Here is a 27,861-nt window from a genome sequence, read left to right as displayed (position 1 = left end):
TTATAGTTCAATGTTTTATTGTTAACATTCTTTTTTTGTATCAGTTATCACTGCTCATAATATATCCTATATGTGCACATTCCTTAATTGTTTTGTTTATACAAAGATATTATTGGAATCACAAAGTAAGTATAACTTTCACAGTAACATCAGTGCATCAAGAAAGCTTAGTGTTCATACCACTTCAGAGACTGCAGTGCAGCCAGTGTTCTCACCTTCTCAATATATGAGCAAATATAGTCTACCGTCTCGATTCCTCTCATTTGCATGATCTCTGCTATAAATGCAATCACAACCAAGAAAAATACTGCAACAGTTTCAATGTCTCTGGAACACAGCATTTAGTTTAAAGAACATTCAATGTAATGATTCTGTGTGTCACATAAAATACTTTAGGTGAAAGCTGGGTGTCAACTCTGTAAAGCCAATGTGAATTTACAATCTAGTCTTGGCACAAGATCCAAAATGACACAGAAACTGCAAAATAATTCCAGTACCTAGCTTGTTGCCCCAAACTAGGCTTTAGAAGAACTCTATGTTTTTTTTTAAATATGTTACATTTGGTTTGTTTAAAGGAAATACTTAGAAATGAATGCATAATATCTCTAAATTCCAAAACGATGACAGAGGTGGCAGACACAAACCCTAAGGGTTTATAGACATAAGTGCCATTGTTTTCTGTTAATTATCTGTTTAGTCACATTTTGCTCATTGGGCAACCTGTTTTATTATCTGTTATCTGATGGTTAATATTCCAAAACTGCACACGTATGCATTCATTTATATGGGGGTTTAATGCACCAGTTTATTAACTAACATAAAAGGATTATAAATGAAGTGCAAAAGTGCTCATGTGCATGAATCCTAATGTTCCTGTCAGCCTGTAAAGAGACATAGCATAAAACTATATCAAACTTAGCAGCTCCCCATTTATGAGCCACATCTAAGTAAAGAAATATTTTGAGGTTAGACTATCTTTGCCCTGTACTAATACTAATTCATTAATATATGAAAATGTCATCATACTTTCTATTTATACCAGAACATGGGAATAACTACTGGTGTAGCAAAGGTGGCAGAAGCTAGGGGGTCCGGTAGATCAGGACCCCTAACTTCCTGGGCCCTGTGTAACTGTCACTCGTGCTGCTCTGGACCATGCTTCCCTAAGTGCTGCACTCAGAGGAAAAGAGTGTAGTGTGCGCGTTCAGTATAGAGGCTAATGAGCACCGCCATAGCAAGGCATTTGAAGCACCAGAATACCGGCTCCAAAATTAAATTCCACTCAGAGGGGAAGGGAACTATGATATGTTCCTTTCTTTTCTGAGCAGGAAATGCAGAGCAGCGTGCAGCATAAAAGAGGCTTCAGGCAGGAGGCTCGGTAAGGTAATTGAGGGGACAGTGTCTCTCCCTAGAAGCCATGGGGCCACTTCAAATTTATAGTAACACCCCTGTTCCATAAATCACTCTTTCAATAAACAGTTTTTGTTAAATATCTCCACCCTAGCATCTCTGCTGGTATTTGCAAGTGTCTATAAGCAAATGAGAAGACACAGAATTGGCAAGCATTTTGCATGTAGTTTAAAAGGAAAAATGGCCCTTGCCACCATCCTCAGGGAGAAAATGATAACTTCTAGTTATTGAATTCAGGATGTGACTGCAGGATATATGTTTCAGAAACATTTTAATTCTCTCCTATTTTCAGAGAACTCCTCTGGCGGAGTTACTAGGAGAAACAGAACTAGAAGCTATAAGCTATAATTATCAATGTCATTTATTAGGTACGATGCAAGCACATCTTGCATAAACTACATGTGCTAGTTATCATTGTGCAAATTTTACACTCTGTTGATCCTAAGATAGTACCTGTTGCGTTTAAGGCCAGGATTTAAAGCAGATACAGAAACAAGAGTTGTGATGTGCAAATTAAGGTACCTTGCCCAGTGCACCTACTGCTTGTGGTACTATGCAAAAGTGTGCTCCATACATAGCAGACATATGCATTGCATATTTAAATAACCTAAATAGGGTAAAAATGTAGGTGTTCCTTTCTGTATACACAGAGTGGTGGCTCATTTTAGAGCTGGAAAAACATATACTTTGCTTATACCATAGGAAATAATACTTATATTAGTTGCAAATATCTTTACAATCAATCAATACCCTAAACAAGTATTGATACCACATCCTGATAGTTATAGCCTTGCTATCAATAAGTGTAGGCCATTATAGGAGACATGGCTCACATTCAGTGTAATAAACTTTTCTCCTAACAGGCTTAAACCTGAAAATGAAAATGTTAGCAGCAATGCAATGAAATTATTTTTATTCAGCAATGTGTAAACAAAATCTAAAACTAAACAAACAAAAAAACAAAACAAAAAACAATCCTCTGAAAAATAAAAAACAAGTGCAAATCTGAGGTCTACTTCCTCTACATCAAATAATATTTATTTGAGTAGAAAATGAGGGCTTTATGCCAGCTGTGAGCGTTGTTACCTAACTAATGGGCTATGTATTTATTATTGAGAGCCCAGTTACAATTAAAACAAACTACACTGTTAATAAAAATATAGAATAAAATAATGCACAGTAATTTAATACAATCAAAAGTGCAAATCCCACTAAATGTCAGCACTGACCTAACATGTCATTATCGCTTCACCTTCCACAGATCAATTCAAATTAAATGTTGTCACATGCCTTCATTATCAATTCAACAAAACGCAATGTCAGCCTCCATACAGAGCAGACACACAACCTGCGGGTTTGGGAAGGAATTTTCTTTGAAAAATCAAAACATAGCAATCAATTGGCTTAAAACTCTTTTACTGATTGATCACTTTATAAATCAAAGTGGTGATTGTTTGTGCAAATGATCTGTTTATGCATTCCGTTTAAACACAATAATATTCACAGTTCAGATTCAGAGATCAGCATCACTGTATTTGTATATATTATAAAAGCCCAATTGTAAAGCATTGCTGGCGCTATATAAATGTTAATAATAATATCCAATCAAGGCCAGTGTTCTCCCCAGAAAATGTTGCCAGCTATTATAACAGGACACTGTTGGACTCCAAGAGCCGGGTGGCAAGTAAAACGACCCGGGTGGAGCACCCGGGAAAAAGATGCACTGAAGACTGCTGTATTACAAGTCAACATTTAAGTATTCCTTATAATCTTAAATTACATTACAAGCATCTTAACCATCTCAGTGTATGTAGTGTATAAGTGTCCTGCAGAAGCACCCTGATATATTAAGGCTTTTCATTTTGAATAAAGCTACACAAATGGTTATTGAGTAATGTTGGTTATAATGACTCATCTCTAACACCATTTGTTGCCATGCCCTTTACCATTTTACTAGTTTTACTTTTAATACACCTATTGCGTAGCTACTGTGCCTTGATTGTACTACCACCAGAATAGACTCAATAGGAGTAATAGCAAAGTATTGCCCTTTAAATGGTTAATGCTGTGCATTTATACATATATTACTAGTAGTTCTGCGCAATGAATCTGTTGGTGGCAGCATTATACCAAGCGGTGCAGAAGTTCATGTGGTGCAGGCTGTGTTATATATAGTATCATATACAGTATCAAAAGAATGTAAACCTTAAATCAACTGAATAATTTACAGTACAGTACTAACAAGTTGTTACAAGTCAGGGAAAGGCTTTACAAATGTAGTCCTTACTACAGCTCCTACTCATTTCCAGAATATACTGCCCAGTCAGTCAACACCCACTAATAGGCCCATTCACATACTGAAAACCACCTTATGTCAGATTGTTATTAAGAGTCTAACCTAAGAACAATATTTACACGTGTTACCTTTTTATTATCCTCCAGCCACAAGTTCCCAACTGCTTCAAACAGGAAATATTTCCAATCACAGCTGGGTGACCATTATTACATGGCACACGGGTGTCAATCTACGTTCTCCCATCCTCTCTGACTGCTGAGCATCTTGGGAAATAAACCTCTAGTTTAGCCACTGTTGGAGCTTGTGGCTAGGAAAAGTACTCCAACAAAAGCTTGGACTCAGACATGTAGCTCAGCAGAACATGGATGGTAACATTGTCCTGCACTGTGATCGTCTGGTCCTTAATCTGTCTGCCACTAGCCAGCACTTATTTACTTTCATTCTGAATTGCCTTAAATCCAATTTCAACCAAATATATTTTACTCTATAATAACTCTTATTTAGGGAGTGAAAAGCCACTTACACTTTGGCATGTAAGAAAACAGTACACCAGTTCATATCAAACTATATGGTAATTATCAGTGTGTACTGCTGTACAGTACGTGATTGCCAAAGTGTTCATCGGCCCTCCATATTGCAGTTATTTAGTCCCATCTATACTATAGTGTGTGTGTGAGTACATTAAAAGCTTTACATTATAATTAAGATAGGTTAGATTAAGAAAACATGGCTGTCATATCTAGATTAAAAAAACAACAAAAATGTAAATACAAATTACTTGCACTAATGTAAACTGATAGCAGAGGACTGAGCACCTTGTCTCATAACAAATCTCATTGACAATTGTCAACACCCTGGGCAGACACATCAGATACAAACGCTTGTCTCCGTTCTTTTTTCATTATTACTAGAATTGCATTTTTTATTTTGAAAACATATGTTTTTGTCCATTGAGAAGTTCAGGGTTTGTTTCTACAAGTCAGTGTGCCTGAAGTGGATTTCGACACAACTTGTACGTCCCATCTCAGTGTGGCATGGTAAAATATATCATTATATCATTTTAATAAACATGTTTTCTTGCAAATACTGACCCTAAAAGTAGTAGTATTTGATGCTATTGAAGCACACAGTCTTCCAAAGAGTTTGAAATGAGCAGCGTGTAAGGGAAATCCCATACAGAAAGGCAGATCTTCATGCTGACTCTCCAGGCACCGTGCTTCCTGTAACTTTCTTCTTGGGACGTACTTTTATATTCTTAGGCTGTGTCTGGTATGAAAATATAGATGTAGTACATATAAGATGTCACTTCAGTCAGAACAGTGCCATGTCCCATCTCTGTTGGTGAACACAGCTTAACCAGCTCTTTAAATGAAGGTTCAGTGAACACTATTGGAATGAGTGCCAGATTAGCTATGTCCACTGCTGAGACTGGACATGCCATGGTCGTATGAGCCTTTATTGTACATACCTTAATATACATCCACAACACACTGTCTTTCCTAATAGTGTTTTCATCTTGCACTTGCAACAGGCGTTATACTCTTGATATGAGGGTCTATGCAAGGATCATTTTTTCTCTTCAATGTTTATTTAAATATCTTTAACTACAGTAGGTTGGCAATGCATCAATGCTTCATCTAGCTAGTGTAGATAGAGAATAAAAAAATAACCCCCTCTCCTCAATCAAATTAGCCCCCTTGTGCAATAAATATATAGGGTCCGCAACAGGATCCCTGTTACTTTTAAAGAGATGGTTCATGCAGAATCATGAAGAATAATTTGGACTATAACAACACATACCTCCACTTTTGTAACTTTTTTGACACTTTTGACACTTCCTGTACGTTTTGGTACTTTTTCAATGGCATCTTCATCTGACTGTTCAGTTTTAACATCTGACTGTTCTCCATCCGATTTCACACTGTTTCTTTGTTCCTCAGCAGCTAAACAGGTGGATGGGGCTGTACACAAAGAATAGAAGTTACAGGTACAGTTGCAGTATGTGTCAACACCAAGAATAGGGCTAGGCCACAGTCACTGTGACAGCCTAAGACCTAAGGAAAATGACAGAACTTGCTACTAGAAATCACCAGTCTCTCAACAAGATTTAGATAGATTTAGAATAATTAGAACTATGCATAGCTGACCATTATGCTGTGAGCAAGAAATATGCCAGATCACTGTGCAGTGTGTGAGACATGATTGTGTAGGATATACAGATTATAAACAGCACAATGCCACAAAAGAAACTATGTAATAGAATAGATTACCTGCTACTAACGAATGAGAATGATAACGATGATCAATTTGTTTACTATAAACAGTGGAGATGAGGTTCTTATGCTAATTTTATACATTAGGGAATATTTAAATAATGAGCAAATATAATTATGGAAAAATACACACTGCCATCATTTTGAAAGTGTGCTTTTTCAGTTAAAGGTGGGTTGTTTGTTTTTTTTTAAATGTTCAGGTTAAACCAGAAAATGTTCATCAAGAAAGGGATCATCTGGACAGTCTTACGATTTACCAAAGCTCGCAATGTTTAAATGGGCTAACTGGGGCTTTGTGTATACGGTAACTGCAGAAAGGAGCAAACATAAATTAGTGATAAAGTAAGGGTTGCAATTGAACGGTTACATACTTTTTTATTAATGATTGTATTAATACTATCATTCACAGTTTACTTTACTTTTATGTTGTAATTGATTTCTCTTTAACATCAATTTATTTAACTAAAGAAATAACAGAAATTGAATATATAACGTCAGGGGCGAACGGAGGATTGTCGGGGCAGGGGGGGGGGTTTTCCCCCCCGACCCCCCAAAAAAAACACCCCCCGCGAGAGCTTCCGTTTCTTCAGCGCTGTCCTATACAGCAGCCGCAGCGCTGTCTAAGTAGCGTCCGCGGCGGTGCTGTATACACTACAGCACCGCCGCGGACGCTTCTTTGACAGCGCTGTGGCTGCTGTATAGGACAGTGCAGCTATAGTGGCCACTTAGTTAGCGCAGGGGGGGGGGTTTCTGGAGACTCAGAAACCCCCCCTGCGTGCGCCACTGAACGTGTATTGTAAACTTACACAGTTTCCATGGAAGCAGAAAAAAAGACAAAATACATTGTATTGTTGAGTCTGCCCAATAAACAGGACCATGATGTAGTCATGGTAAATAATTATAATATACATGAGTACATCATTTTCACAGTGTAAAATTTGCTAACGGCTTGTGCAAAAAAAGCTTCTTACGCTGGCAAAAAACACTTCAATATTCCCTAGCCGGTATCTGATATTGGCCAGATATTGCAGCATGTGGCCCTTAAAATGACAGCTATGCATAGTAATTATCCAACTGAAATCGGATTATTATTAGTTATGTTGGTAAATGCAGTCAGAAGATTACTGCCAATGGCTGCAATTGGCCTGTGTGTGGTAATCTCCGGACTACTACCAGGCCCCCAGTAATGTCAGAAATGATCAAGCAGCTCAATCCAAGGAGCCAAACGGCTTGATGGCGTTCAATTTGGTCACCTTTGTACGTGGCCAAAATGGACAGTGATCCTGTTTCTCAGTTTGGACGCAGAGCTATCTGAATGTGTCCAGATTAAGTTCCGTTACAATGCTTTTCTCACAGAAAGCACTTGTTGGCGGATTGGACAGCAATGCTCCTCGACTCCTCTGCTTGGGTCCTTTGCAAAATCAATTTGACCAGAAAAGAACTAAATTGCTCACTTGGACAAGCTCTGAAAATTAGCAAATAAAGGTTGCACTTAATGCCAGAAACTGGTTCAAACATTAGAATTTTAACAACACCCCTGGTGAATGACAGCACAGCACAAACACAAGTACAAAATCAATAGGGAGCGTGCTGCAAAGTGAAGAGATTGTAACACCACACACAGGTAAAGCATTGGTGTTTCACACACACACACACACACACACACACACACACACACACACACACACACACACACACATTATATATATTATATATATATATATATATATATATATATATATATATATATATATATATAGAGTGTGTGTGTGTGTGTGTGTGTGTGTGTGTGTGTGTGTGTGTGTGTGTGTGTGTGTGTGTGTGTGTGTGAAACACCAATATTTAATGTAGGTTGTCAAACAATCTGTGATTATATTCTTAAATTACATTCATGAATTAATTTCACACATTAATATTAACACTTTTTCAAACATTATTTACACATTTGTTATAGGAAACAGGAGGATATGCAGCCAGGTCATTTGTAAAACTTATAAATTTATCACTTCTAAAAACTATGAATTTAAATTCTCAACATGAGGTGAAAGTTTCCCAATTCACAGTTTTATCAGCTGTAATACAGAGTATGTAATTTATATCTACTTAACTGTAAGTGGAGCCTACAATATGTGGACCACCCCACAAGAAAACTAGGGTGCAGTATTTTGTAACACCACCAATATTATGAAATCAGAACTTGTTGGACATTTCACCTCCCACCATGGGGCAAAAGTGCCAGGACTTGAACACACTGGTGGTCATGTAGAGTTGGCGAATTTGCACCCTGATTGTACACAGAAAAAGACTCATAATAATAAGACTCAATCATATGCATAATAAGTTTATTTAGGTGCATGTTACCTTTTGTTCTACACCACTAGTATTTGTTTCAGGAGTAACAAGTGTGTATACTTATACCCCATTATAGCGTAGAGAAAGCATAGAGATGTGGTTTAATAGTGTTATTAGTAAATGTGACTTTCACATTACCCTATTAGTACACAATATTAAAATTTAATGAAGTGTCATATACACAACAGAGAATAGTGTTGACAGTTATTAATACATGTGAAAGTCACATTTACTATATAAATTGTAATTAACAACACAAAATAAATTCAATTAAATAAAAAAACAAACAAACAATCTGTTGTTTTCTCCTTTAAACATCAAATGGGAAATTTCTTTCCAAATAAAAATATTATTTAAGTAAAATATATAGATGAATAGATGTTAACAGATTCATATTATATAGCAGCAACACTAAGGCTGGAAATTTTTCCTGATGCAATATCATTAATGATTTTACCAACAATTATAAAAAAAAAAAGTCCCAATCTGCATGCCAATTCCTGTGTACACACTAAAAACATTTTACACGATATACCTTCAGATCTGTGCTCTTCATCTGTCATAACCATCGGCTGAAAAGATTGTGATTCTGCACACTCCATAAAGATCTATGGACACTGCCGGTTAGTAGTGCATACACACTGCAGACTTGGAACATCGTTCCATCATTGAACGAGAATTTTACTCCGGTTTAAAAATCAAATGAAATGATAAAATGTGCTTTGGAACGATAACAGCTCAACGTTGCATTGTACATACTAATGCAATATCGGGCCACACGGTCGTTTATTGCTGATTGGTCCAATAATCAGCTGAAAACCCTGCTGTGTTTTCACAAGTGTTATCAGTTAGAGAGGTCAATCTGCAATCAGCCAATCAGAAGCAGCCAGCTAGTGTCCCTCCCGCGTCTCCAGTCGTAAGAAGCCACAAGTGTAATATGCACTAAAATCAGCTCATAGACGTATGCCTACTTTTTTTGCCCAGTAAGAAAATGCATATTTTACGCCAATAAAACAGATGTATGTCCAAATCTACATGAGCACCATTGTGACAACCAGAAGGAGTGATAGGTTTAAACACCTTGGCTTTTTGAATATTACAGTTGGGAACTATGTACTCCAATTGTTTGAATGAGACGATCAACTGGAGTTGAATCTGGACTGGAATTTTACGTCTATCTCTATTATACTGTTCTTTTTTTATTAAGATTGTCTTATATTTCACAGCATTTTTTCATTTGTCATTATAGAAAAATGTGATCGAGATAAGTTAAAAAAAATGTTAGGCAAAACAACTTACATATACTATTGTATATCTATTATTTAATACAAGGAAATAGTACTGCTCTTATGTGGCAGTGTTAATAACTATAATTTTAGTGAGCTAATAGTTGTTATATTGAAACTAGTGGTTGAAGTGGGGGTGTATATGGGAGTATGCCATACAACCTCTACTATTGAAGCATTTATGGATATTTTAACTTAAAACACAGAACTCCCACAATGGAAAAAGGTTTATTAATAGTCAGTTTGTCTGCCCAGGCCTTTTTATCTCAACTGCAATTCTGTGGATCTTACTGGAGTTATTAAAACTGCAACACTTGACTGATTCAGTATAAGCTCTCTCTGTTTTAGAAGTATGGTTAATCAAAGACCCTTTAGATCTGTACCTGGATCCACAACTGTTTCCACCAGTCCACTGGAAGCGCTTCGTATCCGTGGCTCTGGACTCTGCAAGTGCACAGCATCATCATCTTGTATCAGAGTCAAATCCTGCATGCTGAAGCTCCGCAACTTCTCTGATAATACCCCCTGACCCTGAGAAATAAAACATACAGGTTCACCCAATCTATGCCCATGTTTGCATGATACAGCATAAGAATATCAACCTTCTAGAGAAATGTCAAGGGATGGGGATTGAGCATAACTCGAGGTGTTTTCTACGCCAGCACCATAATTGTAATAGGTATACATAAACCATTGTAAATAAAAACACAAAATGTAATGTTTTGACACTTGAAATAATGAGTCTTGATGTCCCCGTACACTAACCTATGGGAAATGTAAATAATAGCCAAACAAGCATTATTTAAATAATAAATGAAGGGTTTTATTTGATTCAGGGGGTGTTACAAATTAGAGGTTTACTTTTGAAAATGTGCATACTTCTGTCATGGACCAAAAAAAAAAGCACAAACGCTCTATACTGTCGGAATGTTGATGTCATCCATTGGAGGTCTGTAGCGGTGACATTTTATTGTTGAAGAAGCAACAGTAGTCAATTTTTGTGGCATGTATATACGCATTTCCATACTGCGCATGCATACCTAAATATGTCAGTATCTAAATTTGTGCATATCTTAGACTTACTCTTGGAGAAGCAGCTCAGTCCACGTAAGTATAGAAATCCCCTGTGTAAAATGGTAAACACGAATGTAGGGGTGTTTGTATTTCATTACATTTCATATGGAAAATGTGACTCACATTTATTAATAACACTACCAAGAGACTATTCTCTCTTGTGTATATGACACTTTGTTGCATTATCTTGTGCACGAATAGGGTAACCTTAACAGTGTGTAAAACTTCTGTCCTATTTATAAATAACACTGTATACAAACTATTTTCCCTTGTGCATCACTACTTTATAATATATTAACACTGTGTACAAATATTATTTCAGCTTAACAATCATGTTTAACAGATAAAACGATAAATGAACAAATAACATTCAAAAGTAAAAAACAAAACAAAACAACCACCACAACAAATAATGCACTTATACAATTTCATAAATTAGTTCAATGAATTCTAGGGTCCTTGCGTAGCTTGTTTCCTATGGGTCCTCCACGTGTGCAGCACTTGGGTATGAGAAAAAGCAAATTATTAGTTAGTTAGTTAATGGCTCCTCCACCCTGGCTTCCACCTCTGTAACATCCTCGGCTGCCCCCACTTTGTGGACGGTTCTCTTGTGTGCCATTCTGTGAAACATAATACATGAATATTTTGTATTTTGGACAACAATACATAAGTACTTCACTTTAAATGCTAAAGAGATACTAATTACAATAAAACTAAATAAATTATGTTATATAGTCATTAAATTATACGGACAATATTTTTTTCTAACACTAACAAGTCCCACTGGAACACTGGATTTTTGCTTAAAATTGTAATGATAACTGAGGATCAGCAAACACCACACAAACAGTTACATAATGTCTTACATACCTCTCCTATACCATTCCTCCAGCTGCCTGTAGTTCAGTTGCCGGTATATTTGGCAGATGAAGCGGTCCAGTGCTAGAGTTTTGCATTTTTTTACGCCACACAACAATATAGGTCCTCGTTTTCATTGCATTACTGTCAGGTACCCAACACAAGGTACCTATCCATGTAGAGCACCACGATCTGGATTTCCTCTTGAGAGACATTGGCTGCTCTCATACTTGACAACTAATTTGAGGATTTAAACAAAAAAAAAAAAAAACACTAACTCAATGATTGGTTGACATGTGAGCAGAGGCAGGCTAGACTGGGGGCAGGGGGTGCATCACCACCCAGGCCAGGCCCATAGTGGGCTACCTTGGGCTGGGTCATTGGGATACCTGCATTGGTTTTGCTTTAAAATGTTCCTAATAGGCTGCTGAGCTGAGTCTCGACCCCTGGGCTAAAATATGCCAGTCTGTCCCTGCATGCGGGGGGTGGAACCAATAATGCCATTATACCACAGAACAACAGTGCTTCAACCAACATGAAAGTTGTGTAGAAATGGAATACAAATCTAGGCAAGACTGGTTCCATCCCAAGAAAATTGTGTGAAAAATGCCTATGTAAGCGCTGCAATCAAGGATCTGAAATCCTTGCCAGATTATTCAGGTGAAGCCTATAATTCAACAGACAGATTACTGCACATGGAGAGAGAGCACGGGGACAACAATAAGGCAGGCCCAGCCTTGGAGACAACAGCCAGGCAGGGCCAAGCCGTCAGCGGCCTCTGAAAAAAAGCAAACATATTTTTCAAGCCAAGAGATGGATGAACATGGTGGCCCACTAGGCAGATGAGTACAGCAGCCAAGCTGACACCCTGCAGAAAATGACTGCGAAGATAAATGCAAATTACCAATGACAAGGTATGTGGAGGAGTGTAAGAAGCGCAGGCTGAATCGCTTCAAGCGGCAGCTGAAGGACAAACTGAAGGAACATCAATGCCACACAAGCAAGACCAGTGGGGGCCAAGACAACATCTGGGGCTGAGCCCATTGGAGCAGGCAACCATGGCCTGCATAAATAAAGACCAGTTGGAGGGTCTAGGTGGTACACGCAACAAGCAGAGATGCAGATAATTTATATTTTTAAATTATATTAAGTCATCACTAGCAGGGCCCATTCTCCTCCTGTCTTCTTGTCCACTCCCACTTGGCTTAAGGGATAAAGGCGAATAATGAATGATCGCTGTTTTCAAATGCCACAAAACCAGCAATCCAACATGCCTATAAGGGTGCATCTGGCCAAGCTGAGCCACAGGGAGCAGATAAAACAACATCTACCTCTGCTCCAGCACCCATCCTTGCTCTGCTTATCAATAGCCAGGTGCATGAATCAGAAGAGCCAGGTGGCAAAAAAATCAAGACAAACAAACTTTGCTATTTTAGTGAATTGTTTAATAAAACAGGTTTTAAAATTAACAAATATCTGCTTACATATTTTATCTGGCAATACATACTGATTCTTCAGAAACGTAGGTTATGGTGTACATTTAGGACATTAAATAGGTAGGACTTTAAAAGACATGTTATGCCGCAGGGGAACAATTTTGTTATTTTGTTATTTAAAAGTTTGAAAGGTAGCATCTAGTAATTAAACATTACAAAAGTACAAAGCAAAAAAGCAAAGTCGACCAGTATCTGTATGCAGCACGCAGTTCATGGTCAGTATCTATTACTTTTTCACATTGCAACATGCAACATATTCTATCTAAGTACAGCCTGAAGATGTATTTGTTATAAACTGTGTACTTACAACTGAAGCATTGTTGTATAACATAATACCTCATTCTCTGACCTTCTTCCATGGGTGCAGGTTCAGGATCATCTTCAAAGTCTTCTGCAACCAAAATTTCCTCCACCTCTACAGGCAATCCATACTATATAGTGATGTTATGAAAAATTGCAGACAGAGCAATTATATCACACACAACTTTCATTGCATACATGTGGCCCCTCCATAACGGTTAAGACATGGAAAGCGATCACTGAGCAAGAAAAAATGTCATTGTATGACCGATGTAGAGGAGGCATGTACAGAAATGTATGCCAATTCTTACTCTGTGGCTGCTATTAATAGAGGAGTGAGATGCCAGGTCACAGAGGGTAAGTACTGTCACCTGCAAGAAGAAGAAATACATTTCTAGACAAATGACCAATATGTGGTTATATCCCATCAGAAGTCAGAAAATAGTCAGTATCTCTAACATGCAGTTTTTGTAGGTATCACAGAGTTAGAAAGATTTTCAGAGAGAATAAGATGTAGCATGAGAATATTTGTATGTGACCGTAAACTGTTGTGCTGAAGGGGGGGAAAATGTTACAGACACAGCTCAGAAATATCTCACATGACGCAGTACAAAGGCTTCGTTGATCATTGTCACCAAAACTGTCTCTGTAAATATAAGAAATACTAGTAAATTCCACAGATGTGCCAGATACACAAGATATACGTATGAGTTTGTTTACAGTGTTGTATAAATGCGAGTCACAGTATACAACTATTACACACTGCTAAGAGCATTACCCTAGTTCGCCACTATTATTATAATGAAAAGAAGTGTCAGATACACAAGATATATGAGTGTGTTTAGTGTTTGTTATTAATGCAAAAGTCACAGTACACAACACATACATACTGTTAATTGTATCACTCTAGTCTGGCACTATTATTGAGAATGCAACCATTGTCATATATACAAGTTATACGGGTATGTTTACAGTATACCTATGCGCAGAACAGATATTCATATATTTGCATGCCACAAATTAACTTACATCCAAGTCTGAATGAGACCCCTATTCGGCAACAAACACATTATAGTAGAAAATAAAATGAGGTTAGAATGCCTTTAAAAGTACTTAAACTATAAGCATAAAAAGATGAACTGTTACTATACTATACCTTAGTAGCCGCAGTTACAGCAGCATTTGCGGCAAGGTTCAAACCCCTTTTACCAACACGCATCATTGTCTCGTAGCTCTTGTCCCTTGCCTGAGCTATGTACTCATCAATTTCCTGCAAAATCAAATTTAAAAAACACATAATATTAAATTTATTTACATGAATTTTAAATGTTCAGCATATTTGCAGTGATGGCTTCTAAATTAAAGAGCAAAATACTGAAGTGTACAAAACTTTGACCTATAAATAGTGATAATAAGTATTTTTGCTATGTCCATTCATTTAATATTAAAAACAAGGTATGGGCAAATGCTAATACAGATTTCTACCCTACAGCCTTTAATGGTGCTTATCATTGCAGGATATGGTTTTCTATTCAGCCCTTGAAACACTATAAGCTGACCAAGCTCAATCAGGTCACTCAGCATGAGACTCATAACTCAAAAATATGAAACTAGAAAGGTTTTATGGGCCTGGTTCATGTTCAGACACAACTTGCATGTAGTTGTGACCATATTCAAGTCAAACTAGATCTCAAGATGCTTTTCGATGTGAATCTGGCTTTAAGTACTCTCTGCTTAAATGGTACTTGCATTACATAGACAGACAGAACAGACTACAGTATACGCACAAGTGTACGTGCAATATAAGGTCACATCAGATTCCATGCAAAAAAAAATTATAAAATAAATGAACAACTATTAACAGCATAAACATTCAAATTATGGCAACTATAATTTTTTTAGACATACCTTTTCCTTACTAGAGAGTGTTGGATGGACAAATTTCCTATATAGTACACTAGATCCTTTAGTGTAGGGAGAAAGGAGCCAAATCACAAATGCAATTTTTAACTCAAAATAAAAAGGAAACCTAAAAGAGAGGGGATAAAATTAGCCACTGTTGCCACTTTTGTCAAGTGCCTACAGCACAACCAGTTACAAGATATAAAATACTGGCACCTGAAGTGTGAACTTATCACAGAAGCTAAGAAAAAAAATAGCTAATTTTAGTTCAGTTGTTAGGTATGTTTTGAGCAAAGTGTCTTCGTGTTTCTGTTCATATAAGCCAATCTATTAAGAGGAACAGACAACGGGAAATTCCACATAGAGAACAGTTGGGGTTAATGTCCAGTTGATGTTCAGGGCATGGCACACGCTACAGACTTTACTGATAATTGCCAGTGGAGGATAAGGTTTTCTGCACATTTAAAGAGGTTTAAGCTGCCCATACACTGTTTGGCAGTTAGGCAGATTTGGCCATATATATTGTATATTAATATTATCATTGTTTATGTAGCACCAATCATATTAAACAGTGCTGTTCAGAGAATATGTAATCATTCCCATCAGTCCCTGCCCCATTGGAGCTTACAATCAAAAATCCCTGCCACATAGACATACACACACAAACAAACACTTTGGGACACATTCAATTGGCCAAGTTACTGTCAAAAGTAACGCGGCCGGCGCACTATTACCGTTAATATAGTCATTTTAACCCGAGTTTCTGGAAATCAGCATTAAACATTACCGCACTAATGATAATAATGCGCACTATTACTGTAGTAATGATAATAATGCGCACTATTACTGTAGTAATGATAATAATGCGCACTATTACTGTAGTAATGGTGCGCTGACCACGTTACTTTTGACAGTAACGCGGCCAATTGAATATACCCCTATGTGTGGAATCATTCTTAACCAACCAGTATGTTTTTGGTCTGTGGGAAGAAACCCACACAAACACGGGTAGAACATACAAATTCCACACAGATGCACGCCCTAGTCGGAATCAAAATCATGATCCCAGCTCTGTGAGGGAACAATGCTAACAACTCTGCCACCATGTTTCCCATATATAAATAATCAGACATGGTCATCGTCCAACCACAATTATTGTATGTTTAGAGGAACATCTGATAGATCACTATCAGATGTTCATCCAGATCGCCAGTCTGTTGATCTATCGTGATTTGCGGCTTACTTGGTTGGTAAAATCACAGTGTGCAGGAGGCAGTATCACTGGAAAGATAAAACAGTTTATGTATAATTTTTAGCTACCCCCTAGGGTGCAAGTATTTTTCAGCCACAATGTAACAAGAAGTACAACTCCACAAAGGTAAGCATTATTTATCTTTATTTATCTAAATATCTAATTGCATGTTACTTATGTTGTTAAAAGAGCAAACATATCAACAGTGTCTTGTACTTACAGCACAATACACAGTCCGGTCAAGCAAAACGCCTCTACCTGCAACCTTTTTCTTTTGCTAATATATCTTGGAAAACATCAAAATATTAATGACAGAAAACTATCCAATATATTGTTTAATTTTTAGGTAATAAAGTATTAAACATGTCAATGTGAATTAAGTGTGACAGAAACATTGGGAAATCCCAGATTTACCTGTCCCAGGCTTTCTGTCTTATGCCCCTGGGAGATTGTTTGTGGTTAGGAAGAACTTCCCAGAGTGTGTGTTCAGATTTAGAAAAAGCTGGTAAGGGTACCTGGGATATAAATGGAGAGAGAAGGATGGGTTCTATTTATAAGGCCCATTTTGGGTTTTCCAACCAGCTAGAAAGTGCTGGTAATCAAGAGTTGCACCTGTATGGTGCTGATATAAAGCTGCTAGGCAGTTTCGTCACTCTCTCAGACCTGGGGAGGAGGTTGGGTGCCTCCTGAGAAACACTGCAAATGGTGACCAGTAAATTCTATATTTTGTATGTTTGTGGGATACAAGGTCCCTCATTTGAGAGAGGGTGTTTCAGTGCGTTAGTAAAAAGTCACACAGGCTAGGAACCTTTGTTTTCTTTGTTCTGAATATGGTGAATAAAAGTAGCTGCGGCTAGTTAAACCCTAACAATTGACTGGTGTGATATCCTTGGCTGATCTGTCTGAAGTGCTGCTGTAACCCCAAAATGTAATACACCCATAAGTTATTACAAATCTAAATACGGCTATAAAAACATGATGTCCACCAAGCTTACATAGCACTGAAGTCACACTTCTTAAATTATCATCATCATTTATTTATTTATATAGCGCCACCAATTATGCTGTACAGACAATATTTTTGACATGAGACCATGCCCCATGGAGCTTACAGTCTAAATTCCGTAACAAACAGACAGACAAAAAAATACTAAGGTTATTTTCTGTCAGCAGCCAATTAACCTACCAGTATGTTTTTTAATATGACTTGAGTAATATAAATGCAGTAACGTATGTGATAGTAACTAGATTGAAAGTAGTCATCAGTGTCCAGATTCCAAATCACGCAGCATACATTTAATCCTGTGTAAAAAGGTAGATGCAGGCATTCTAGGAGAGAGAGAAACCTCCTATAGAATCTGCATGTATCCCTTCTAGCACATGGCTGGAAGGAGCCTCCCGCCACTCCCACACTACCAGCCAATCAGCAGAACCATGGAGAGCTTAAGCTGCCCTGGATCAGCTGTTTTGTGACGCAGACAGCATCTGAAGAAACAGGTGGAACCAGGCTGTCACTGATAGAGGACACAGGGGGCTATAAGGAACACTCCATGATGGCAGAAAGAGAGCGAGAAACATACAGGGAAGTAAAAAAAAAGTAAAAGGGGAAGAGAGTATTGAAGGAAGTGAAAGGGGGAGGCAAGGAGAATAAGAGCAGTCAAAAAATGGCAAGGGATAAAACGGACCAAGAGTGGAAGTGAACAGGGAATATGAATTAAGAGCACCAGGGAGTATAAGGGACACATTTCAAAGTATTGGAGAGTATGAAGGAGAAATATTCAGGAAAGAGAGAAATTGAAAACACATTAAACAAACTCAGAAAAAGGAGAGTAAAAACAAGATAAGAAGGAGAGACTTGAAGAGACAGATTATAACATAAGATAAAACTAAAAATCATATCCAACTAATCAAAGTAGAACAAAAGGAGAGATCCAAAAAGGAGCCACTATAGACAAAATCAAAGAGCCAGTAGAGAAGTACCTGAAAAGAGCACGGCTCCTAGTTAACGCCGCATATAGGAGGAATAATAGAAAATAACAGTTTGAGGGGAATTCAATTCGAATGTCAATGGAGCCTCACATGATGAGACTGTGGCAATGTTCTGGTTGGAATCTGCACTCATTTTTTTTCACCCCTCACAGAGGAGCGACCAAGAATGAGCAGAAATCCCTACACTAAAATGATAAGAAATGAAGTTGATAAGAGAGAGTGTGAACTAAAGAAGAAAAGCTGACCTAAGCTTTGGACAGAGAGGAATTTTAATCAAGAAAAATAAGTGGCTGATATAGGGACAAGAAAAAATTAAAGACAGGGACAACAGAGAAAGGACAGACAGTGGTAGCAGCAAAAGAGACATTGGCAACATAGACTGCTGCACCTAGGACAAAGACTAAAGAGACTTCATCAACCACAACTCAGCACTAAAGAAAAAGTAACCCTGCACTGCCACCCTGTTCCTTTTCACCTGTGGAAACAGACACCTGTTTCAGGAGGCCTAAGACCACCAACGAAGTCTCACTTTATCAGGACTGGACATAAAGCAAATCAGTGTACAGTGCACTAAAGAAAACGTGAATTAAGATCTGGCCAGGAGAACTAACTGGTATAGGCCATTCAAAAACGTTAACCCAAACAGGAGACCAAAAAACTCATTCACATGTCTGGACTTGAAAAAAGGGTGAGAACAGTGTTTATGTATTCTTTATAGAACGTAGGTGTATTTTAGAACTGTGGTAGCCTTTGCTAACTTCTGTTTTACTAACTGTTAGAGAATTGAAAGGTGCAAAGGATAAGAGAAATAAGTGATTTATTGTTCTTTTATAATTAATTCAGTATGGCACAGTGAATTTTATTAATTCACATACTTATCCCTAATCCCTACCAGTCCATACTTTCCTTAAATATTCCAAATAAAAGTAATCCCTTTAAAAGTCTATATATTTAGTGGGTATTGTTTGGATAGAGACTCACCTCTCTCTGGTGCTTATTTAATAAAGGGAAAAGAGACCATTCTCCCAGGATTTGGGAATTCTTCCTATTTACCAAAGCTCCCGGGTCAGTGAAGACTATCACTGGGTATTACCGACTATAGCTTTCATCGGAGGTCTCTGGCAAATGCTTTCCTATGCAAAGCATGGGGGTGTCTAGTTAATAAGGACAACTGCAATATAAGACCTCACTGGAAAAAAATGTTTTACTATTTAAATAAAGCATTTTTTTCTTAAAGACATTAATATAATATTTTCATTCTTGTATTTTTCACTCTATTATTTTTTTTGTAGAAAGTAGAACTGGAAACCGTCCGGCAATGCGAGGTTACTAATGCGCAGGGACTCTCTGGACTGGATGGCTGCCAGCCAGTATGTCGGGTGAAATGAAGTGAAGCATCATGGTAAATAGCAGCTATACAAGATATTTTTGCAGCGATAGAAAATCTATGTTGACTCCACTCCATGGTAAATAGACCCTTCTGTGTTGGGGTTGGCTACATATTCTTTCCAGAAGAATGTAGTCACAATCGCCACTAACAACTACCCAATGAGAGCACTACATTATACATTGCTCCTTCAAAGGAAAACAAATATTTAAATTGTAGACTTTCTTTTCAGGCAGAATGTAGGAACCGGTATTTGTTACTAACAGTGCTGGTTATGCTTGACAAATGCACTGCAGAGTTCTCACGCCCAACACATCAGTGAAAAGGTTGTTCTCACCTTTGTTCTAATATGCAGGTTCATGCCTGGTTTAAGATCATTGCTGATAAATTCAAGGACAATATTCTGTTTCAGTAAATACCTGTCTAATAAAGGAACTATTTTGGCTGCTTATGAGCATACATGAGGTAGGTATATTATTACTGAATGCAGTGAAATCACATGACGTATAACAACACTTCCTCATAATGACCATGTGTATTTGTATTATTCACTGCTGGATCTTCATGTGTACTTCTCATGCGTATACTCAGTATGTCACATTACATTTGCCCAAGGTCAGTATATACTTACGCTATACTTTTAATACACTTACTTAGAAGATTTAGACTATAATCATAAACATTTTTCTCCTCGATATAAACAGTCCAAGTGTAATATATAGACTTATGGATTACAGATACCAAAAAAAAACAACAATTGCTTAATGTATTTAGGAAACTTGTTAATTATATAAGACACTAACTTAACGTGAACCCCCCCCCCCCCCCACACACACACACACACACCACACACACAATCCGCATCTCTCTGTCCCAATGTAACCTGACATGTTAACAAATTAAGTCCTCAAATGGCATTCAAACTTGGAGGGTTGCAATGCAAGCTCACACCTGTTGTAGCCAACCCGCTGGTAGACCCAGAGCAACAAAAAGCTGGGAATGTAGCAGACCATCCGAGTGAACACCATACATTACAAACCAGGTGCCCACAACCATAAAAAATATATACATAATTGTTGGGGAAACTCTTTCATGTTCAACTGTAACTAAAACCGGAACTATTCTTTGAATTATCCACAGTCATCATCATCATTTATTTATATAGCGCCAGCAAATTCCGTAGCACTTTACAATTGGGAACAAACATTAATAAAACAATACTGGGTAATACATACAGACAGAGAGGTAGGATAATAAATACATACATATATACAGTCTACTCATGTTCTTCAAGAGGTCTACTCCCCCATGATTAATTATAGTATTTCCAACAATCTATAGTGTGATAGTATTACACTGTACAAATACCTTCCCTGGAAACATTCATTTCCATGCTCTCCTGGAAAATATAAGCCTGTTACATATACTCATGTAACCAACAATTGCATATTCCTGTCAAGATAATATACCTTATTGATTTGCCTGATTCTCATAACCCAGAAAAAAAAGACCAGAAAAGCAAACAGTAAAAAAAAAAGCTAGTTAACATGACAATTCAGATAGGGCATTTAAGAAACAGAACTTTGATAATTAATACTAAACAGCCTTTATGTGTCTTTACGCTACTTACCATGAGAGGATAATATCAGTTAAGGTTTCTGCAGTTGTGAAAAAGGCAAACACAATCCAGTACATCATCCATTTTACCTGCAAGGAGATATTTATTATTCAACAACTCTCAGGTCTGGCTGAGCAGCATATTTGTAGCTTATATTCATTTTTCAGATGTAAGTGCTTTAAAATCAAGTGTCTGGGTTGTAGAAGTTGTATTCATTTTCTATATCAAGGCTAGGCAACCAAAGGCTCTCCAGCTATAGTAGAACTGTAAGTAATGCTTCACAATTTTCATTTAATTAAATCATTTTTCTCCTAAAACATTATTCTTTAAAGCATCATTTCTGTAGTAATCTCATCATGAGGTGACATCAGAATAGAAATGTGTCTAAAAATGAGCTTTCCTGTATAACATGTATTTAAAGGTGCAAAATACATCCTACTAAAAGTATAAACTAAGGCCCGATCACCCACTAGGATGTGCAAATAACAACTTTTGTAGAGAGAAAACTTATTCACAGCCCACTGTAAATGTCCAAACATGGAATCTTTTCTAAATACCTCGGTTCCACAAACAAAATCTTGTGCTTGGATATGGTGGTAATATGAGGAGCACACTTGCAGCTAACCTGTGCTCTTCAAGGAGGGGATGCCTCTATCCACTCAGCTCCTCCAATCAGAAGATGTAAAACTTACACCACTGCATATGGAGTTACCTCTACACACAGAGCCATACAGCGGTTACTCTAAAAAATAGCTTCTCTCATGCAAAAAACAGGTGGATAAAACTGCCAAATATCATGATTTTCACTATGTTGCCTCAAGTTTGCAGCTTTCTAGATATCTTTCCATAACAGCACTATAAACGTATGTAATACCACTTTTACACTGCTGCCCTGGCAATATCCCGGGTTTATGAACTCGGGATATTGCCGGATGACAGTGCAGGACACCCAGGCAAATTCACGGGTAGACCGTGTTCACAAGAGGTGTTTTGATTGGCTCCCCTTGTGATTTTTTTTTTTGTTTTTTTAAGTCTACAATAGATTTCGGTGAGATCCGGGTTGAAAATACGGGTCTCACCGTTCAGACGGGAGGCTACCCGGGTCAGACCCGGGAACAAGCCGGGTCTAATTCCAGGGTCATCTGGTAGACCAATAACCTGGGTTTTTGAGGCAGTGTGAATGGGGTATAAGAAGTACCTGCAGGAGCCCCAGTCACACAGAGATGTACCAGTATAAACTGCTAGTACAAATAGAGTTGTAATGTTGCCAAATAAAATTTATCTCAGGGGTGTTACCAGACAATTATGATTTTACCCTATGGAAATAAACTCCACTCTACTGTAATGACTGGAATATTTCTTCTATTTATGGAGATGTTGCCTATAACAACCAATCAGAGTCTATCTGTCATTTTGTAAAAAGTACTAAATAAATGGTAACTAGAATGTGATTGGTTGCTATAGGCAACATCTCCCCTTTTTCAAACCTGCAGCTTGATAAATATACCCCTACGCCTGCTACTGAGCCTAAGACGTGGCCTGCTACTGATGACCACAGAGAAATGAAGCAAACGGGAAAACTGTGAGAGGAAACATTTTACAGCTTTAGTGGCTAGGAAACTCACACTTTGGGGTAAAAGTATCAAGCTGAGAGTTTGAAAAGTGGAGATGTTGCCTATAGCAACCAATCAGATTCTAGCTATCATTTTGTAGAATGTACTAAATAAATGATAGCTAGAATCTGATTGGCTTTTCAAACCCGCCGGAAAACTCTCAGCTTGATACATTTACCCCTTTGTGTTTCTTGGTATTTTCCTGTTTTGCTAATATGGTATGTTACATTTTTCTCAATTATTGCAGAGTGCTGCTGCACATGTTTGTTGCTATATAAATAAAGGATCTGGGAACATTTTTAATTGGTGCTAATCTCTTCTCTATTCTCTCACTGTCTATGTCCCCTCTATTATTATTATTGTATTTTTTTTTAAAATAAAATAAAAGGGATCAGTTAAGAAACCAACTTTACCCTCCCAATCTGCCACATTAAAGTGCTGAAGCAACATAAATGTTATTTAGAAGAAGGTAAATGTGAGAGAAAGCATGTTTGTAGATTAGTAGATAACACATAGAATTGGGCAGCCGATTTAGAGTGAGCTCTTATGTTCTCCCAGTCTCTGCTGCAGGTTAATCTGTTACTGGATGGCTACTAGTGAGAAGAAATCACCATCAAATCCTCAAATTATCCTGCAGCACATCCTATGTGGGTGAATAATGTTGGGTCTATGACATCAGAACCACCAGAAAGAGCACCAAGAGTTGAGACATTATTCTGTGTTAGGATGGCCATATATGGCAGCATCCCTACATGTTGCTCATTGTTGTTCTAAAGCGATAACTAACGCAAACACATAAATAGGAATGGAGAGTAAATGTAAAAAAATTGCGGAAATCCATACATCACGATTGCGTTGATTATGCAGACATTGGAAATATAAAACAAACCAGCCTGACTACATGGATATTACCATCTTGTTCTAAACATGAATATACTTGGCTTTCCATATATTTTCCTTTTCTCCATCAACTGCAGAACATGCATTCATTCATTATTTATATAGAATCAGAAGAGCAAACTCCATATTAAAACTTACATATTCTTTGACATTTTTTGTCTTGACAGCTTTGTATGATGAGTATGCTGGATATAAAGTGCCAAACAGCAACCTACAAAATAAAATACAAGAAAGCAAAGTACTATACAATGCTAAAATTCTGTTGAATAAATACAACACACAGCATAATGATTTAACTTGGCAAAGTGCAACTGGTCCAGCAACACTACAAAGTATAATAATACAGTAACACAATACACACTTCAAAATTAAAAGAATAAAAATACATTATGTTTGAACTTGACAAAATGAAATTTATCAGAGTATTACTATGTCTGGAACATACACTGTAAACATTCTTGTTTTCAGATTGAATCAGCAGCAGCTAATGTGACAAAAACAGAAAAGTACCTAATTTGAAAAAAAAAATATATATATATATATATATATATATATATATATATATATATATATGTACCCATATATATATATATATATAACACAGCAAAGTTGAGTTTGTTTTTTTGGAATAAAGAAGGACATTTTTACCTCCCCTTTTATAATATATCTCCCAAAATGTTTACTAAAATAAGTGAACCAAATCAGGTATACCCTCAAAACTACAGATGTAACCTGGCAGCTGATGTTTAGTAAAAAACTATATTGTGCCCTGGACACGGAAGTGTCAGCCTTAATCTTTCTTCTGTTGCTGGAATAATAAATAGATTAGTTCCTGGGATCGAGCACACATTTCTGCTGACTGGACAAACGCATTTCTAGAGAAAAACAGCTATTAACACGTCAGATTAACTCATTTATATGTAATACACGTACAGTGGATTTAAAACACATTCGATTAACATGTCCTAGAGAAAGTAAAAAAATAAAATAAAATACCAACAATGTTTTTGAAATTGTTTCATCTTTTAAACATAATAATTTATATTTGATGATATTATTATTTATTTGGGCTAACAGTATATTTTTGAAGAGATCTCTCTTGAAAAATTAGCTGTTAGTTCACATATTTAAAAAAAACCTCACCAGGTAATACAGTACTCAACTTTTACAAATTGTATTAATCAAATCGTCATTTTACTTACAAGCAGGCGGGAACCCTTAATTCAAGCTTGTCAAAATCAATGCCATTAAATGGATCAATAGAGGGCAAATTAACTCTGTGTTGAGTTTGCTAATAACATAGAACAAATTGTACAGTAACCTTATTACTCAATTATTTAATATGCATATCATATGGGGCTCAATTAGTGTAGTTGGACAATGACCGCACAAGGTCAAAACATAGTCATCATCTGACTGTATTTTCCTCCAGTCCCGACTGACATCTGATCAATCCTGAACTAATAGTAATTGTGATGGCTGTTTTTGACCATATACATTTCTGGGTATTTTGATGCAAACCCACTAAATTGGCTATTAGAATCACTGCATCGGTCTTAAGGCTAAACTAGAAATTTGTGTCATTCATTTGCACATTGGAAGCAGAAGAATGATGGAAAGGAGATCACAAATATCACTTTTTATTGTATATTTATTTCATTAACACTGAAAAACACAGATTTATTTTTTGTGATTTCCTTGGGGGAAAAAAACTCCAAAAAAACCAAAAACCTAATTATAAGTTATAACTTACCTACTTTACATTATTACAGACAACCTCAGCTTTCTGTGACTTCTACAAAAGCACTTCACCTGCATCCTCATGTCTTAATATGTTCCTGTAGCTCCTCAGTGACATCATCAGTATAATTAACAATCCATAATTCATGTGTTGCACATAAAAACAAGAATATTTCTACACATATTGGTTAATTTGCAAATATGCAAAAGCGCAAATCTGCAGGGTAATGCTCTTGTGATATCTACCACCTCCTTTGTGCAAATTAGACAGATTTTATGGATATTTGCATGCAGATTGGGCTGTGCCTGACTAAATTTTGCACTGAAATGGAAACATTTTTTAATTTTTGCAGTGGGAGATTATTTAACTAAACTGGAGAGGGTGTAGAAGGTGCATTTAGGGAGGCATTCCAAGCTGTGTGGATGGGGGCACAGCATTTTTCTGTCTGCTCAGATACAGTGTAGCCCAGGCCTCGTCCTATGGTTCCTTACAGTTGTACTTTTGCATGGAAAGCTTCAACACAAAGTGACACATGACAGCCCCTCACTCTCAGGACTAATTTAAGATATAAATGAATTTACATTGAAGAGGACTTTAAGAGAAAATGAATGACAGTGGTAGCTGTAAAATGTAAGTAGGGTGGACTTGGATGTGACGACTTTACCGTGTACACCAGGCATGTTTTCCAGAGTATCTGCAATCTCCCAAATGTTGGTATATGGGCCCTATTACTGGGATGGTTCCAAAGACTGGAGGCTGTGGATGTGCACCTGAAATGTGCTTGGTGCACAATAGGCATGTGCGCAGATAAAAAGCTGAACAGGACCCTATTTATTTTATTTTCTAAATGATCCTTAAACTAGGAAATCTGTGTTTTATGGCTGCTCCTTAATCAACCCCGCTACCAAGCTGGACCTATCTCCAATGTGATATATAAAACACGGCCTTTCAATTAATCAAAGACCTGATATCTCGCTTGTTTATATAATTTGGCACATGTAAATGCAGTTATTTGAGTAGCAGATTCCTATGCTCATCGTGTACAGATGAGTCTCCTCGCTGCACAGTACATCACCATCATGTGCACACAGACTGTACGAGATGTCATGTACCCACCACTCCCATGCACACACATGTATGTAAATAGCATGACCAGGGGCTGCACGCATCGGGTGCACAGCATCACACATACGGTACTTACACCACCAGCCTGGAGATGATCCAGGACACCATCCTTACTGTCCCCGGAGGGGGTCCCCGGGTCACCGGGCACAGGCCGTGGGCACAGCACTGGGAGGGCGAGTGATGGGGAGAAGCAGCTCCCGGCCAGGCAGGAGATGGGATCACAATCCCGGAGCCGGTTCAATCCGTAAAGGCAACGTCTCTGCAGCAATCCGGGAGGCGTGGCTGAGCCTTAAAGGGTTCTCCGCGATGAGGTACTTGTTCTCGGAGGACAATAAAAGCAGATGCTGCTGGCTCGCTAGGACCAGTCAGTGATAGGAGGAGAGCAGCACCTGTCCCTAGTGGGGATGGGCACCTGTCCTTAGTGGGGATGGGCACCTGTCCTTAGTGGGGATGGGCACCTGTCCTTAGTACCATGGGGATGGGCACCCGTCCTTAGTACCATGGGGATGGGCACCTGTCCTTAGTGGGGATGGGCACCTGTCCTTAGTGGGGATGGGCACCTGTCCTTAGTACCATGGGGATGGGTACCTGTCCTTAGTACCATGGGGATGGGCACCTGTCCTTAGTACCATGGGGATGGGCACCTGTCCTTAGTACCATGGGGATGGGCACCTGTCCTTAGTACCATGGGGATGGGCACCTGTCCTTAGTACCATGGGGATGGGCACCTGTCCTTAGTACCATGGGGATGGGCACCTGTCCTTAGTGGGGATGGGCACCTGTCCTTAGTACCATGGGGATGGGCACCTGTCCTTAGTACCATGGGGATGGGCACCTGTCCTTAGTACCATGGGGATGGGCACCTGTCCTTAGTGGGGATGGGCACCTGTCCTTAGTACCATGGGGATGGGCACCTGTCCTTAGTACCATGGGGATGGGCACCTGTTCTTAGTACCATGGGGATGGGCATCTGTCCTTAGTGGGGATGG

General features: G+C 38.0%; 1 protein-coding gene across 1 annotated transcript; it reads right to left on the bottom strand.

Moving 5' to 3' along the window:
* On the bottom strand, positions 1 to 27,164 carry REEP2 (receptor accessory protein 2). Its single transcript, XM_075209227.1, has 8 exons — positions 26,949 to 27,164; positions 24,145 to 24,217; positions 21,506 to 21,582; positions 15,254 to 15,374; positions 14,502 to 14,615; positions 10,001 to 10,148; positions 5,507 to 5,667; positions 1 to 4,972 (listed from the first exon to the last, which is right to left on the bottom strand). Exons 1-8 carry the CDS (start codon positions 26,978 to 26,980, stop codon positions 4,898 to 4,900), a joined length of 801 nt encoding a protein of 266 aa, XP_075065328.1. The 5' UTR covers positions 26,981 to 27,164; the 3' UTR covers positions 1 to 4,897.
* Between the last annotated feature and the right edge of the window lie 697 nt (positions 27,165 to 27,861).

This window comes from Mixophyes fleayi, chromosome 4 (genome assembly GCF_038048845.1).
Source record: "Mixophyes fleayi isolate aMixFle1 chromosome 4, aMixFle1.hap1, whole genome shotgun sequence".
NCBI classification, from domain to species: domain Eukaryota; kingdom Metazoa; phylum Chordata; class Amphibia; order Anura; family Limnodynastidae; genus Mixophyes; species Mixophyes fleayi.
The sequence above is the reverse complement of the archived record's forward strand: the minus strand, read 5'-3'. Positions and strand labels throughout refer to the sequence as shown.

Bases quoted from the DNA above. Each gene is read 5' to 3' on its own strand.
- REEP2 (XM_075209227.1), bottom strand. From the start codon at position 26,980: ATGGTGTCCTGGATCATCTCCAGGCTGGTGGT. The intron at 24,218-26,948 runs GTAAGTACCGTA...TTTATTTTGTAG, and splicing joins ATCATCTCCAGGCTGGTGGT to GTTGCTGTTTGGCACTTTAT. The intron at 5,668-10,000 runs GTACAGATCTAA...CTTTGTGTACAG, and splicing joins GGAAACAGTTGTGGATCCAG to CCCCATCCACCTGTTTAGCT.